The 17222-nt window shown below is 39.4% G+C and overlaps 2 protein-coding genes across 4 annotated transcripts; both read right to left on the reverse strand.

The window, feature by feature from the left end:
• Window positions 1–1504: 1504 nt before the first annotated feature.
• Window positions 1505–5627, reverse strand: LOC149718648 (uncharacterized). 2 transcript variants are annotated; one of them, XR_016372379.1, is made up of 3 exons: window positions 2990–3121; window positions 1723–2876; window positions 1505–1640 (listed from the first exon to the last, which is right to left on the reverse strand). XR_016372379.1 is itself a non-coding variant. In XM_089850876.1 (2 exons), the coding sequence occupies exon 1, from the start codon at window positions 4881–4883 to the stop codon at window positions 4305–4307; it is 579 nt and encodes a 192-aa protein (XP_089707002.1). In that variant the 5' UTR covers window positions 4884–5627; the 3' UTR covers window positions 1865–2876; window positions 3236–4304. The 2 variants fall into 2 exon arrangements, 1 of the variants encoding a protein (XP_089707002.1); XM_089850876.1 differs by lacking the exons at window positions 1505–1640; window positions 2990–3121 and adding an exon at window positions 3236–5627 and having other exon boundaries at window positions 1865–2876.
• A 4325-nt stretch (window positions 5628–9952) lies between these two features.
• Window positions 9953–16380, reverse strand: LOC149718649 (uncharacterized). Of its 2 annotated transcripts, none has more exons than XM_089850878.1 (9): window positions 16338–16380; window positions 13024–13063; window positions 12855–12931; window positions 11753–11825; window positions 11511–11675; window positions 11279–11440; window positions 10892–11109; window positions 10517–10827; window positions 9953–10456 (listed from the first exon to the last, which is right to left on the reverse strand). In XM_089850878.1, exons 1-6 carry the CDS (start codon window positions 16373–16375, stop codon window positions 11342–11344), a joined length of 492 nt encoding a protein of 163 aa, XP_089707004.1. In that variant the 5' UTR covers window positions 16376–16380; the 3' UTR covers window positions 9953–10456; window positions 10517–10827; window positions 10892–11109; window positions 11279–11341. The 2 variants fall into 2 exon arrangements, with proteins under 2 accessions (XP_089707004.1, XP_089707003.1); XM_089850877.1 differs by lacking the exon at window positions 16338–16380 and adding an exon at window positions 13127–13432 and having other exon boundaries at window positions 9955–10456.
• Window positions 16381–17222: the final 842 nt, after the last annotated feature.

The raw sequence follows: 17222 nt of genomic DNA on the forward strand, positions 1-17222 counted from the left end.
CGAAAATTGTTTTTACTACCCCCTTATTTTCCCATTTTTCGGCGGATTCTATAAAGCGCGTTTCTCTCTCCTCTTTGCATGTGACACGAATGGCTTTCCATAGAGTCATGGGGCTGGTAATACCAAACGGACTCTTTGGGTGTTTCAGGGAGCCCAGCGGTCCTATAATTACTGTAAAATGCTACATATTTGAACCTGTCCTATATTATCTTATAATTCCATGAATGGTTCTAATACAATCTATACTCTCGACTTAGTCGAAGTTTTCGTATAGTTAAGGGCCAAGTTTATCAAAATTAAGCACTTTCATCGAGATCAAATTTATAGGCAGCGAAATTGCGGAGCTCGCTTCGCTCGCTCTGGATTTTTAATCCATACTAATTTTATTATTTTTTCTTTTCAAAGTAAAATCCGACCATTTTTTTTTTTTTGAGATTTTTCTACATAGTTTAAGCTAAACCAGAAGCCGATTAGGCTTTACACATGAAGTACGTAACATGTGCCTTGGGGAGCTACACGATATTCTCTAAGCTCCTAGGAAAGAACCTCCCCTTACGCGGAGGGAAATAGTTCAGTAACGCGGCTCCTTCGGATCCATCGGATCCTTCCACCTAAAGAACCGAATTACCACGTACCTAAATTCGAGAACTACTATAAAGACTGAGTAGGGTATCTAAAATATTCTTTAGATAAAACTGTTCACAATACCAAAGAGTAAGGCCTTAAAATGTTATCAATCTGGGTAGCTTTTGCTTGGACTATTTAAGACGCCGTGCATCTGTTTTTTACGAGGAATGTTTTCTGTTCTCGCGGTTACGGCGAGCTCAGCCGCCGGCGGCTCGGGAATCGGGATACCGCTGTTACCTAGACAAGGCCTAGTGTAGTTTTAGAGTCTATTATTATTCGCAGAGCTATTTTTCTGTTGAAATTAGGGAACTAGTATAAATATTGAGTTTAGTGTCTGAAATATTCTTTATTTAAAACTATTCACAATACGAAAGATTATTTGGGAGTAAGGCACGAAGATCCTATCAATCTGGGTAGTTTTTGCTTGGCCTATTTAAGACGCCGTGCATCTGTTTTTTAACGAGGTATTTTTCTGTTCTCGCCATTACGGCAAGCCCGGCCGCCGGCAGCTCGAGGTGCGCCGCTCGGCCTCAGCCGCTGATATCTAGCCAAGGCTTAGTGTAGTTTTGTGTCTAATTTTATTCGCAGAGCTATTTTAAAGAAAATCTTATCATAATTAGTTGAAGACTAAGTAAATGTCTCAAAACATTTCGAAACTCGAGCTTTAAAACGTTGAATATTTTATAACGACTACGGAACGGTACCGCAAATTCGCCTTCCGGGCCTCCCGGTTATGTCGACGGCGAGGTCGAGTCGAGGTCCCATCATAGATATAGTAAAACTATAAAGGGTCTAGATCCACTTCGCTGGCTTAGGCTTAACGAAAAAAACGTGGAAGGGGCAACGAGCAGACAGCCGCTATTTTCTGGGGGTAGCCGTATAAAACGCCATCTATCGGGAACTTTCGAAACTAAATTAAGGGATGAGCTTAGAGTAGTGGCACTCTATGTTAACCCCCTATAGGGCATAATAAGTCAAACCCTCGGAGATGCCATTACTCCATTTTATACGAGCTAAGAGCAGAAAAACGTATTTTTTAAATTTTACACCTGTAAAATCGTTTAAAAAACACTTGGAACTTTTATTTCTACTTACTTTCGAGGAAATACCACCGTTTTCTGAAGGTAAGAGTCTTTTTTTTATACATTTATTAGTAATAAAAACATTTAAGGCGAGCTAAGCCTTGGTCATGGCCATAATGTAGATTTGATTTGCACATAGAGAAAAGAGGCTGTACTTTTGTGACTTGGAAAATTTATTTTTTAGGTTTTTCGAACATTTCTATGGCAAAATGAGGTAGGCCTAGGAGACTAATGAAATATTTAGAGGATAATTTTGGAAGCAAGGTATCATTGATGAATTGGTTGTCTTTCACTATCATCAAGATTTCGATGTTATCGGGTGGCACAAATACTGCCCAAAAGCATACGGGTACGTTACACACGAAAAGCTGACCCTGAATCTGATGATAGACGTTCCAGTTCATCCGTTTCTTCGTCAATGTAAAGGTAAAAGTTACCCGAAGCTGCTTTTCCTCTGATAGTTTCTTTATTCTTGAAAATAGTGTAAGGGCATTTGATCTCCACTAAGTACAGCTGGTCCTGTAATTCGGTGCTTGCCCCAAGGAAGCAAAATTGTGGATTAACAATCAAACCCACAGAGGTGTGACACTGGGTATTGATGTGTTGCCTGAATATTTGAAAAAGCAGCGGGTTCATGCTTCAATCCATGATCAAAGGACAACGCTCCCATTTCTTCTAATGCTTCAGATTGTTGCTCGAGAGTCAAATTACGGAGAGTCAGTTTAGGGATAATTTCATCGGTTACATTAATTTGATCTCCAAATTAGGATGGAATCGCGAACCGTACGGTTTGAGCGCTCTACGTAGTCTCTTTCTAGTGGTGGGAAAGAAATCTGATTTTGTAAAATGTTTTGAACAAATCCGTAAACTGGAGATATCAGTGGACAGAGGTCCTACAGCTGTTGTTATAGAATTAATCCCAGGGCCGGATTAAGGGGGGGGGCCAGGGGGGCACTGGCCCCCGGGCGCAAGGCTTGTTGGGGGCGCATTGAGTTTAACTATTCCCCCTTAGGGACATTTGCTGTTCCGTTTTTTCCGACTTAAGGGGGCGCACACCATCTCGGCCCCCGGGTGCAAAATCGCTTGATCCGGCCCTGATTAATCCACTTCTTTCTAGTGGCAGTCTCTTTCGGAAAGTTGTGGTAAGAAAGAAAACGTTCTTTACACCTACAGTTTGAACGCAGCAAACATGAGTTGAAGCCATGATTGTTACATAAATAAGTAAATAAAAACGTTTATGTTATATTTTGTTTTATGACTTTAAATATAGAGAGACACACTTAACAAAGTTTGTTATGGTGGGCACCATTATCGACTCTTATTTTAAGAATATGTAACAGTTTAATGTCCGGATATTTAAATATCAGTACCTTAAAACGTTGCTAACGTTTTTTTAACATGATAAAATAACGTTGTTCAACGCTGAAAACAACGCTAATCACTAATCTGCCGTGTTTTACAAGACCAAGGCTTAGCTCGCCTTAAATGTTTTTATTACTAATAAATGTATAAAAAAAGACTCTTACCTTCAGAAAACGGTGGTATTTCCTCGAAAGTAAGTAGAAATACAAGTTCCAAGTGTTTTTTAAACGATTTTACAGGTGTAAAATTTATAAAATACGTTTTTCTGCTCTTAGCTCGTATAAAATGGAGTAATGGCATCTCCGAGGGTTTGACTTATTATGCCCTATAGGGGGTTAACATAGAGTGCCACTACTCGAAGCTCATCCTTTAATTTAGTTTCAAAAGTTCCCGATAGATGGCGTTTTATACGGCTACCCCCAGAAAATGGCGGCTGTCTGCTCGTTGCCCCTTCCACGTCGACCTCCCATTGAATTGTGTATCTACCCTTTTAATATATCTATGGGTCCCATGCAAGAAAATAGTAATAGCCGTCGCCTATTGGTCTGGCATTAAAGAGGTTATCTATGGTTAGGGGCTCATAATTGGTTAAAAGCTTTTTTGTTCGTCTGCTTAGTTTTTACTTCGGGAATATCATGAAATCCATGGCCAAAGCTATGGAAAAGTGGGACTTACGTACTTTATGTGTGAAGCATAATCCGCTTTTGGCTAAACCAGGATAATTTTAGTACTATATTTAGTATGAAAACACAATTTTTCTCCTATAAAATCATAATTCATAGGGAATTAAAAATTTTGGCTGAGCTTCCTGGTGTTGCCTCGGGCCCCAGCCCCCCCTGGGAAAAATAGTGATCGGCGCCCCTGAAGGGTATTTCGCGGGGTGCTGAGACGTGTGGTACAGCATCATCCTTTAAATGAATTTTAACCAGACGATTTAGGCGACCTTGCCCAGTAAAAACATCTTTAAATTCATCCACGACAGACTCAGGCGTGTCATTAGACGGCTGGGGTCGTGCACCGTGTGTTGAGTTAGTAACAGACATGATACCAGTAACGGTCTGTTCTTGAGGTGGAGAGGGATTGTTTCTGGAGAGTAGATGCAGTTGCAAACTAGCATGCAGTCCTAAAATTGGTACAGCGTTCAAGGACGTGACCAAGAATTGGAGCGGAATGGGCGGAGCTTCAGAGGAAGGTATTTGAGCTTGAAATACGCAGGATCCAAGTATCGGTAATTTAGTTCAGTTGTACATCTTGTGTGGTTACGCTGAGCTGTGGCTGAGGACGCCATTTCTGTAACTCACGTGCCGGTAGTACATTTACCTGCGCACCAGTATCAACCTTCAAGCGTACTGTAGTACCATCGAGAGATATGTCTTGAAACCAGTCAGCTTCTAAATCCTTCAAATTTGTAGGTACATGGAGAGCACCAATATAAAGAGTTTCTTCCGTTTTATCATCCACTGTTTCCTCGTTTGGGTCATTTATAGTGTTTAGTTCATGAATCCGACGTAGGGGCAGTTTGTTTTTGAATTTAGGGTTAGCCTGTGCCTGCGTGTTACACTGACTCGCCCAATGATTCTTGAAGCCACATGTAGTACAAATTTGTCCAAAGGCGGGACAGACATTTCTACCGAATACATGAGTACGGCCGCAGAATTTACAGTCTCTTGGCTTTTCTCTTGGCTTTGCCCCTTTATGCGAAGCGTTCTTACCCCCGAAAACGGGTTGCAAAACAGTTGAGTCCTTCTTGTGGAATTGTGGTCCGTTCTTTCGACGGGAGAGTGCATTTACGGAGGAGGGGGTTTCGCACATTGCGTCAGCCTGTACGCGCTAGTGTTCAGCAGCTTTGCATGCTGTTATGACATCTTGAAGAGTTATAGCCTTTCTACTGTGGTCACGGAGTAGCCGTTCTCGTAAAGCGTTATCTCTCAAACCTTGAATTAATTTGTCGCGGAGCATGCGATCTTCCAAGGCGCCATAATTACAGTCCACAATTGCTTGTCGCAAGCGTGTAGAAAATTCTTGAAAAGTCTCACCTTGTTTCTGATGTATTTCCAAGAAGATAAAAGCAGCATATATTTCATTTTGATAATCTTTAAAATGTTTATCAAATTCGTCTAGGATTTGTTTCAGAGTTACCGCCGTTGCAGGAGCTATCGGTTGTAGCGTAAACGATCGGTATTGGGTCTTAAGTTCTTCCCCACAAATATGACGAAAAAAAGCAGTGCGGGTCTCCTCAGTTTCAGTACTGTATTTCAAAGCTTGGACGTAATCTTCAAAATCTTGACGCCAGTAACGCCATGATTCAGCAGGGTTATTTCCCGCCACAAAAGGCTTAATCGCAGGGAGATTTGAAGCCATAGTGAATAGCGATCGGGAAACTAGGGGTCCGATAGGTTAAGGCCTACTCGTAAAACAATGAAAACAATAACGAAAACACGAGAGAAAATCAGGGAACCCGAAAAACTAAGAGAAAGCGCGAGTTCGATAGCGCGATTCTGACACCATGTTACATTCTTTAGCTAAGTAAATAAAGGAACGACTCTCACTCTAGAACGCTAGGTACGGAATGATTCTTTATTGAGGGTTGTATTCAGTTCTGAGAAGCAAGGGAACATGTATAAAGTTCAGGGGGGGAACTTACATAAAGTAACATTAGGAAATATATCACAGTAACTAAGTGCGAAAGATACGGGAGGTCAGACTTTTCCTTCCATCTCGCTTTTAGGTGCATGCGCTGTAGTCTTTTTGTATCATGAAAGTGCATGCTCAGAGACGATTGGCGATGTATCAATGAACCATTCAACCCCCATGTACGACCCGATACTCAAGGTTGCCCTTTTTACATCGAAAACGTCTATCATTTGATACCAGAAGTGAGATGAGACCAGAAGTACTGAGCTAATCAAATTCTTCACTCGGCGAAAGTGAATATTCTTGACAACACAACACGGTTGGCCCTCTGGTGGCGCTTTCAGAATTTCCCCTCCAAAACGTGAGACGCTCGCGGTGGTAGACGGCCAAACTAGATTCAAGCACCCGCGTCCGTGTTACGCGGCTTTAGGTTGAGGGGAAGGGGGTAGGAAATGCTTTTGGAACTCGGCCAATTTTTTTCTCTCTAGTGTAGGCGCGATGGAAGCGGCATAAAATCCTCAAATTTGTTCACTAGTGCCAGGATCTACTATCAATGCTATAGCCCTTCACTTCTAGTCTCATCTACTTCTGGTGATACATAATTATGAACCCACCCTGAGTAAAAGTTTAACCTTATGCAAAAGTTGGAATTTTCATCGATTAGAGGTTGAGAGAAACAAACAAGCCTGATACGGTAATAATCGAAGAGAATCGTAAGAATTGTATACTTGCCTTTGAAAGGTTGGAATCGTGTATTTCTTCGTAAGTAATATTTTGTAATTATCTCTCAGGATTTGAGTAATCCGCCATTATCACCGTGTTAACCGCGCTTCTCGTTGACCACTCTCTTTCCGAACATTAAACTGCGTCTGGAGTGTTAATCAAAATGACCGAATTCGGAGAAATCTTTAGGCTTGACTCGATATAGAAGTACAACGTTAGTAGAAGTGGAGTTTTAATATAGGAAAGAACGGGTTTTCTATGGGTATATTTGCCCCTTCTAAGGTTTGAAACGAGCAAGTGTTTGGGAGTTTTTCTTCTTTGAATGTAATGGTAGAACGTGGGAATTACTGGCACATGGCTGTAATGCATATGCGCGTCTAAGGGTTGTGTATTGATTTGGAAAAAATAATTGGGAGACAGGTTTTGAGTATTGCATTTTTGACTTTGGTACATTTTAATCTCTAAGAACTTGAATAATTTAATAACATTTAAGATTTGAAAATTCAAATTTTGTTAACAAGTACTTCAAATTTAGTTTGTGTCATTTTCCTAATTACAAGCGGTAATGGTAACCGTAATTTTGCTGATCGAGTTACGTTTTTTGGTGAAACGAAAACCATAACTTTTATATCTTTGACAATTTTAAGTTCAAAATAGAATGCAAATGTTTGACATAAGTGCATTACTACACCCTATAAGTTAGGGTGGATTATTAGTTATGTAAGATGTGTTTTACAATTTGATGCTGCTATGTGTGTTTTGTGTTTTACAATTTGATGCTGCTATGTGTGTTTTGTGTTTTCTCAAAATTCGATTTCGTGTGGTGTCAGGGGCGCCGATCACTATTTTTCCCAGGGGGGGGCTGGGGCCCGAGGCAACACCAGGAAGCTCAGCCAAAATTTTTAATTCCCTATGAATTATGATTTTATAGGAGAAAAATTGTGTTTTCATACTAAATATAGTACTAAAATTATCCTGGTTTAGCCAAAAGCGGATTATGCTTCACACATAAAGTACGTAAGTCCCACTTTTCCATAGCTTTGGCCATGGATTTCATGATATTCCCGAAGTAAAAACTAAGCAGACGAACAAAAAAGCTTTTAACCAATTATGAGCCCCTAACCATTGATAACCTCTTTAATGCCAGACCAATAGGCGACGGCTATTACTATTTTCTTGCATGGGACCTCGACTCGACCTCGCCGTCGACATAACCGGGAGGCCCGGAAGGCGAATTTGCGGTACCGTTCCGTAGTCGTTATAAAATATTCAACGTTTTAAAGCTCGAGTTTCGAAATGTTTTGAGACATTTACTTAGTCTTCAACTAATTATGATAAGATTTTCTTTAAAATAGCTCTGCGAATAAAATTAGACACAAAACTACACTAAGCCTTGGCTAGATATCAGCGGCTGAGGCCGAGCGGCGCACCTCGAGCTGCCGGCGGCCGGGCTTGCCGTAATGGCGAGAACAGAAAAATACCTCGTTAAAAAACAGATGCACGGCGTCTTAAATAGGCCAAGCAAAAACTACCCAGATTGATAGGATCTTCGTGCCTTACTCCCAAATAATCTTTCGTATTGTGAATAGTTTTAAATAAAGAATATTTCAGACACTAAACTCAATATTTATACTAGTTCCCTAATTTCAACAGAAAAATAGCTCTGCGAATAATAATAGACTCTAAAACTACACTAGGCCTTGTCTAGGTAACAGCGGTATCCCGATTCCCGAGCCGCCGGCGGCTGAGCTCGCCGTAACCGCGAGAACAGAAAACATTCCTCGTAAAAAACAGATGCACGGCGTCTTAAATAGTCCAAGCAAAAGCTACCCAGATTGATAACATTTTAAGGCCTTACTCTTTGGTATTGTGAACAGTTTTATCTAAAGAATATTTTAGATACCCTACTCAGTCTTTATAGTAGTTCTCGAATTTAGGTACGTGGTAATTCGGTTCTTTAGGTGGAAGGATCCGATGGATCCGAAGGAGCCGCGTTACTGAACTATTTCCCTCCGCGTAAGGGGAGGTTCTTTCCTAGGAGCTTAGAGAATATCGTGTAGCTCCCCAAGGCACATGTTACGTACTTCATGTGTAAAGCCTAATCGGCTTCTGGTTTAGCTTAAACTATGTAGAAAAATCTCAAAAAAAAAAAAATGGTCGGATTTTACTTTGAAAAGAAAAAAATAATAAAATTAGTATGGATTAAAAATCCAGAGCGAGCGAAGCGAGCTCCGCAATTTCGCTGCCTATAAATTTGATCTCGATGAAAGTGCTTAATTTTGATAAACTTGGCCCTTAACTATACGAAAACTTCGACTAAGTCGAGAGTATAGATTGTATTAGAACCATTCATGGAATTATAAGATAATATAGGACAGGTTCAAATATGTAGCATTTTACAGTAATTATAGGACCGCTGGGCTCCCTGAAACACCCAAAGAGTCCGTTTGGTATTACCAGCCCCATGACTCTATGGAAAGCCATTCGTGTCACATGCAAAGAGGAGAGAGAAACGCGCTTTATAGAATCCGCCGAAAAATGGGAAAATAAGGGGGTAGTAAAAACAATTTTCGGAACGTTTAGTTTTAGGACGCACATCCTTTGCGCATGGGGGGATTGAACTCCTCCCCTTATCTCTTTCATCCCCTACGTCAACTATGCACGAGAAAGCTGCACTCAGGCGCCGCGGTGTACCCCCGTTTTGACCACGCATGGAACACGGTTGCCTATACTGATTCTCTCTCCGTCTTTCTCTCCTCTTTGTCACATGCAACACAAATCAACGGGTTCAAATTTAAAGTCAACACAAAAAACATTTTCTGTCGCGTTAAAATTTTAAACCAACCAAATTCACGGATATTTTCGCTATAAATATTTCAACGAATCACATATTAAACATCTGAAGGGCGTGTCTTTAAATTTTAACGCGACAAAGTAATTTTAGTGTGTTGAAAATATTTTAACGCGTTGAAATCGTCTCGTCGCGTTGATTTTCATTTTAACACGACAAAATCGTGTCGTTCATTTTCGTTGGTTTTCTATTGGCTCAACCTTTGTCAAATAACAACAAACATTTGACCAAATGGAGTTGTTTAGTGATCATCACTAACATAATTGGTCCATTACCAGTTTCACGACATAAAATCTAGTATATCATTGGTCGAAATTATCGTCGCGTCAAAATAAGAATCAACTCGACAAAATGAAGATTTTTGTCGCGTTAATTTGTGTAGCATGTGGCACGATTGGCGATCTTAACGCGTTAAAAATGAAATTCAACGCGACAAAAAAAAATCGCGTTAAAATATTTTCAACAAATATTATTATTATATTATTATTTTGTCGCGTTAATATTTAAAGACACGCCCTCCAGATTTCCGATATATGATTCGCTGAAACATTTTTAGCGGAAATATCCGTGGATTTGATTGGTTTAAAATTTTAACACGACCGAAAATTTTTGACGCGTTGAATTTAAATATGAACGCGTTCATTCGAGTTGCCTGAAAACACTGAGCACCTACGTTCTGAATATAATCTTGCATAAGTAGAAAATGTTTATTAGGAATCGTAAATAGTGAAACAGACTAAAATAGCTCTATTATTTCAACAAGAAAAGGCCATTATTATTTTCCTTATACTGTCAAAAAAGGGAGGGTGGGGGACCAGTCTCGGCCAACTCACAGTGTCACCCAAATTAAACGAGGCTTCCCAGAGGGGGCTGAGCCCCCTCTGATTTTTCCCCGTGGGGGCTCGGGCCCCCACTTCCCCCACATGATCGGCGCCCCTGTGTGGTGTAATGCTAGATATTTAGCCTTTAAGCAAAGAGGTTGAAGATTATTTCGGTGATGACGGCGGCTACTGTTGCTGACAACATCAAGAAGAGCAAGTAGAAAGGAACGCCGACGCTACTCAAGTCCAAATCAGTCGCGCTTTTCAACGGTATCTTCCACCTGATCTGTTCAATGAAGTGAAGCTTCTCAAGCTCCAGATATTTCAATGCTTGCGTTTCGAACATCGGTGCCACACTGTATTAAAAACAGTCGTCAAGTCTTTTAATCGGTTTACTGTAATAAATTAATACCGACAGCAGTTGGAGGTTTTCTCGTAATTGCGGACTGCTTCTGAGCCAAGATGCTTTGAAAACAAAGTGTAAATACTCGAAGCTAATCATTTGCTCAGAAACGTAAAATCCTTCATTGTCCGAAAAGAACTTTTTACTCTCGGGATCTAATTTGAAGAGTTCTCCCACTAGCCAAATCATATAGATGTCCTCTATGATCGCGGCTTTCCCCCCATAAAGAATAGGCAGGTATCCGTCACGAGTCATGTAATCCCAAATATTACTTTCCTGATCTAGTGCGTCTAGCCATTTCTTAACATTTGGGTCCTGGGCTGCCTGTAGATACGAAACCAGTGACGTCAGAATAACAGAGGAACTTAACACAGAAACGAATATTCACCAAATATTTCAGAAAGCCCTAAGCTCCGCCATTTTTCACAATTGTTGGTGGAATTCCCGATTTGATCAAGTCTGAGAGAGTGTCGATGAGATTGTAACTTTCTGTTGTGAACTCCGTCCACAAATAACAACCCAAGGAGAACAGAATGAAAGTCACTCCGATCAGCCACGACGAAGCGAGCAGACGACAAGTAATGTGGGGCAAAACGAAGGGAATCGCTGTGGGGAATAAAATTATGTCCAATTATTTAAAGCTATAGCCATCTCTTGTTATGAGAATACAATCTTAGTTAATTGGATCCCCATACGAAATCTTCTCTCGCTACGAACTGACGTCATAATGGGGAAATATTCTTTACAAATGTAAACCGAGTACTTAATTGCTTACGTTCGGCGCACAAGAGCGACGCGTTGTCCCAAACATTTTCCAGGGTTTCTCGGGCCATTTTCTTTACAACTTTCTTTCTTGGTGGGCAATGATTTGTATTTGTTGGTTACGATGGAGTGAACGACGAGCAAAAGTGACAGAATGACCACAGTGGATCAGCACCTAATTGAACCGAGAATATAATTCCATGAATTGGGTAATAGTGAGTAGAATGTATTTGAGCGAAATGTACTGTAGTGTCCATATTTAAGAAGGACAAGGAAGTGGACGTGACTCTCCTCGGGGGGCCGGTCACGATAATCGTCCTGGCAGCTTCGTACACTGGAGACGGACTGAAATATTCCTGTCGGTCATAGAATAATGAACGTGGTACGGGAAACAGATAAAAAGTAGCATTCTTAAACAAGATTAAGGATTATTAGTGAATGTAACATCCGTAGACTTAAATTTTGGTCTCATTTTTCTTTCACCTACGTTGAAAACATCAGCCCCAGCAATAAATTTGAAGAAGTCATCAAAGTCCATTTTATTCCCTTCGTAAATTACCCTAAACGCCATCGGGAAAATTATATTACAATTAAGATATTATAAATGATCCTCATTAAAAAATAGATTTAATTATTCGAATGTTTAACAAAAAAAAAACCAAAACTCATCGATTAATGATTAGAAATTTCGAATAATCGTATGATGTGGCCCTGTTGTCGTCGTCGTCGTCGTATGTGGCGTGCCAGAGCAGTATAAAAGTTTTCGTTCGTCATAGAAGGGAGAGTGAATGGGAGAGAATTGAGGTGATATTTTTCACTCGTGTATTTCAAAAGGAAGGGGATTATAATAGTAAGTTTAAGCTTAGCCTTAATTGTACTAGTAAGGTTTGGCATTGTGAATCGCGATTTACGTTTGCTCGATATATTTAAAGCGAGAGAGAGAGAGAGAGGATTATAGTATTGCCTTAATTTAAGCGGAAGGTGTAATGCTACCTTTAAAATTCCTCTCACCCGTAGCCAATAAGGATTTCACGCTTTCAATCCCGCTCCCCTATTTCAATACTCAAAGAAATCGAGGGGGATTATAAAAGCAAAAGAAAGTATATCGTGTGACCCGGGGATATTACAATTATAACATATATATACTAGCTTGTGGTTACTTTCCAAGTTTTTGTCCCACTATTACAATTATAACGAAAGTAAATTTTTGAAGTAAGGATTGCGCTGTTAAAGGCTTCTCAAACGAGGGACTACTCCCTCAACTTTTCTATTATAATTATAACAGAAGTAAATACATTGAAGTTAGGATTGCGGGTATTCATTGTAGCAAAGTTAAAGGTAGCGCATCGAGGGGCTATTCACGCGAATTGCCTGTACGCCTGTTACGTACGCTACGATGTGGCTACTATTATGAGCCCTGTCCTTGGGCCATCTTGTTTACTTTTCAAACGAAACTAGTCACTAGTATAAACCCGCGAATAATATTTAAATTCTCGAATATTCGCTCAATCATTTGACCGACGAGCGTAAGTCTTTCCCGTTTCACTCAACTACTCGAATGTAATTTCAAGGAATGCAAAAAATAGTACTTCGTGTTAAGGGTTCGTTTCATATAGTTCGCCATGACGGTGTATCGTAACACTTGTTTCTCCATCACCCACGACTCCTGATGGCAAGAAATATTAAAAGTCGAATTACCAAAATGAAAAAAATTCTCAATGACACAAATAATTAATTCTCAAACCTTGATAAACTCACCTCCAGTGTCGTCACATTTACGGGAGTTTCTTGGGCGTACCTTCAATGTTAATTACATTTCAAATCGACAATTACATTTAAGATTTCAGAATGCAAATTGTACCTGTATTTTAAATATCGATTATTTCCCAGAAATTCCATTTCGTTCAGCGCCATTTTGGGCTCCACTTAAACCCTAGTTTTTCCAATGCTAAAAGCGAAGACGAAGTGTAGATTAATCCATTAAAATGTCGAGTGTCTCAATTTTTTGTGCCATCTTAATGTAATAGAATATTAAGAAAATTAAGTACTCTCCTTCGAGTACCGTTTTGGGCTCGTCTATTTCAAGTCTGGTGCGATACAGAGTTCGGGTAATAAGTCAATAATAACATTTTAACAGCTATTTTTGTTAACCACAAACTCACTCTAATGTTTCAGTTGCCAGGGTAACTGAAGTGAAGATTTTGTAACATATTTTAGTAAACGACCCGTACAATCTAATCAATACTTTTATAATAAATAAAACTAAGATTTGAAGAGTTGGAAATGGAAACTTTTACTATGAACTAGAATCAGTTTTATGTAGGAATTTTACCCTTTCTAAGATTGTATTCTCCTATAACCAGTTTCGTAAACAAAGATAAGGGCATTATGGTGTTTCGGCATTTTAACAAACATGTACTTAGACCTAATAATTTTCGGGAAACGCTTTGCAGTCTCTACCTTTTTATTGACTTTTCTGGACCTCCATTTAACAAGAAGGAAAGTGGTGTTAGTAACTTCGATGCAATGTTGCACTATCTATTTAGAAAACTGTATTATTGACTGAACGATAAAATTTTAGATTTGAAAATGCTAATTTCGTTTGTATATATCATTACCAAGTGATTCAAATTTACTTTGTGCCATTTTCCAAGTTGCAAGCCGTAACTACAACGGCAATTTTGCAGTAGGCCTACGAGTCAAACTATTAGAGATGGGCCGATACCAGTTTAAACCGATACCGATATATCGGTTTAGCCAAATATCGGTGCCGATACCCATGCCATATCGGTATCGGCCCGTCTCTACAAACTATTATTATTATTATTATGTTGATGAAACGAAAACCATAACTACATCTTTGACAATTTTATTTAAAGCAATTCAATTAACTCAGTCTTATTTCGAGTGCTAATTAAGTTCACAATATAGTGCTAATGTTTGACATCATAAGTGCATTACTACCGCCTATAAGTTAGGGTGGATTATAAGTTATGTAAGACGTGTATTACAATTTGATGCTCAAAATGTTTTTCTGTTTTCGTAAAATTCGATATCCTGTGGTGGAATGCTAGATTTTGAGCCTTTAAGCGAAGTGGTTGAAAATTCTTTCGGTGATGACGGCGGCTACTGTTCCTGACAACATCAAGAAGAGAAAGTAGAAAGGAACGCTGACGCTACTCAGGTCCAATTCAGTCGTGCTTTTCAGTGGTCTCTTCCACCTGACCTGTTCAATGTAGTGAAGCTTCTCAAAATCCAGATAATTCAATGCTTGCGTTTCGAACATTGGTTCCACACTGTATTAAAAACAGTCGTCAAGTTTTTTAATCGGTTTACTGTAATAAATTAATACCGACAGCAGTTGGAGGTTTTCTCGTAATTGCGGACTGCTTCTTAGCCATGAATTTTGGAAAACGAAGTGTAAATACTCGAAGCTAATTATGTGTTCCGAAATGTCAAATCCTTTATTGTCCGAAAAGAACTTTTTGCTCTCGGGATCTAATTTGAGGAATTCTCCCATTATCCAAATCAGATACGTGTCCTCTACGATCGTAGCTTTCTCCCCAAAAAGAACAGGCAGGTATCCATCACGTGTCAGATAATCCCAAACACCAGTGAACATATTCTCCTGATCGAGTGCGTCAAACCATTTCTTAACATTTGGGTTCTGTGCTGCCTGTAGATACGAAACCAGTGACGTCAGAAGAACAGAGGAACTTAACACTTAAACAACGCCTATTCACCAAATATTTCAGGCTGTCGAAAGCTCCGCCATTTTTCGCAACTAAAGGCGGAGTTCCCGATTTGATCAAGTCCGAGAGGGTGTCGATGCGATTGTAGATTTCCGTCGTGAACTCCGTCCGCAAATAACAACCCAAGAAAAACAGAATGAAAGTCACTCCGATCAGCCACGACGAAGCGAGCAGACGACAAGTAATGTGGGGCAAAACAGAGGGAATCGCTGTAGGGAACATAATTATATCCGATTATTTAAAGCTTTAACTATCTCTCTTGTTATGAGAACGCGATTTTGGTGATAGGATTTCCCCCCCCCCCCATACAAAACTGTCTCTCGCTACGTCATAATGGAAAATATTCTTTTCAAATCTAAGCGAGTACTCAATTGCTTACGTTCGGCGCACAAGAGCGACGCGTTCTCCCAAACATTTTCCAGAGTTTCTCGGGCCAGTTTTTTGACAACTTTCTTGGTGGGCACCGATTTGTATTTGTTGGTTACGATGGAGTAAATGACGAGCAAAAGTGACAGAATGAATAAGGTTAACCCCGTTAAAATCAGCACCTAATTCAGCCGATAATGGAAATTAATGAAAAGGGGGTTGAGGTTGTGGGTTGTAATTGAGCAACATTTACTGGAGTGTCCATATTTAAGAAGGACAAGGAAGTGAACAAGACTCTCTTCGGGGCGCCGGACACGATAATCGTCCTGGCCGTTTCGTACACTGGAGACGGAGTGAAATATTCCTGTCGGCCATAGAATAATGAAAGTGGTACGGGAAGCAGAATAAAAGTAGCATTCTAAAGCAAGATTAAGGATTATCAGAATTTTTTTCATAATTAGGCATAAATTTTGGTCTCGTTTCTCTTTCACTTACGCTGAAAGCATCAGACGTAGTAACAAATTTGGTCACGTCATCAAAATCCATTTTATTCCCTTGAATCCCTTCGTAAATTACTCTAAACACCACCGACAAAATCGTATAACATATAACATAATATTATTAAATGCATTTGGTTTAATGTGAAAACTTCACCCTTTTACACGATTCTAATTTCAAGGAATACGAAAAATACTTTATGTTAAGGGATCTTTTCAAATAATCCGCCATGGCATTGTATTTTAACACTTGGCTCTCCATCACCCACGACTCCTGACAAGAAATATTTAAAAGTTGAATTACCATAAGGAAATAACTCTGAAATACACGCCACTTAACCGTGGTAAACTCACCTCCAGTGTCGTCACGTTTACAGGAGTCTCTTGGGCGTACCTTCAATTTTAATTCAACTTCAAATCGACAATTACATTTACGATTTGAAAATGTAAATTATACCTGTATTTAAAATATCGATTATTTCCCAGAAATTCCATTTCGTTCAGCGCCATTTTAGGCTCCACTTAAACCGCAGCTTGTACAATCCGAAAGAAGAAGACGAAATGTACATTAATCCTTTAAAACGTCAAGTGTCTCAAATAGAATAGAATATTAAGAAAATTTAGTACTCTCCTTTGAGTACCATTTTGGCCTGGGGTATTTCAATTCTGGTGCGGTACAGAGTTTGTATATGATTCCAATTAAAGTTCTTTACAGAAAGGGTACGGAATGAAATAAAGTTATAGTCACAAGATTTACAATAAATTTCGAGGTATTAACGTACGAAAGACTAAATTCTTCTGAATACTTTGTTTTTCATTTGATGCCTTGCCCCCAAAAGGTCTGGTCAATATTGTTAGCAGTGTTGTGGATAATAACTGTAACCTACCACAACGTTAGAAGAAGTAGAATTTAAAATAGGAAAGAACGGGTTTTTTTATGGGAATAATTGCACCTTCTAAGGTTGGAAACAAGCAAGCGCTTGGGAGTTGAATGTAATGGTAGAGCGTGGGAATTACTGGAACATGGCAGTAATACATATGCGTGTCTGAGCGTTATGTATTGATTTGGAAAAAATAATTGGGAGACAGGTTTTAAGTATTGCATTTTAGACTTTGGTACATTTTAATTTCCAAGATCTTGAATAATTTAGTAACATTTATGATTTGAAAATGCAAATTTTGTTTGTATCTATTGTTAACAATTAAGTATTTCAAATTTATAGCGAATTCCACTTACTGCTCTCGGAGCGCTCCCATGGAGCAATAAATATAGGAGACCCTGATTTAGCAAAAACAGTCTTTAACGAAGCCGAGAACTACTTCTCCCATTTATATGGCTCCA

This window comes from Phalangium opilio, unplaced genomic scaffold, assembly GCF_054372755.1.
Source record: "Phalangium opilio isolate 3A_F unplaced genomic scaffold, DU_Popi_V2 ptg000002l_1, whole genome shotgun sequence".
Lineage (NCBI taxonomy): Eukaryota > Metazoa > Arthropoda > Arachnida > Opiliones > Phalangiidae > Phalangium > Phalangium opilio.

Bases quoted from the DNA above. Each gene is read 5' to 3' on its own strand.
- LOC149718648 (XM_089850876.1), bottom strand. From the start codon at position 4,883: ATGTGCGAAACCCCCTCCTCCGTAAATGCACTCTCCCGTCGAAAGAAC.
- LOC149718649 (XM_089850877.1), bottom strand. From the start codon at position 13,179: ATGGCGCTGAACGAAATGGAATTTCTGGGAAATAATCGATATTTAAAA. The intron at 11,826-12,854 runs GTACTATTTTTT...GATGGCGTTTAG, and splicing joins AAACGAACCCTTAACACGAA to GGTAATTTACGAAGGGAATA. The intron at 11,676-11,752 runs GTAGGTGAAAGA...ATCTTGTTTAAG, and splicing joins CTGGGGCTGATGTTTTCAAC to AATGCTACTTTTTATCTGTT.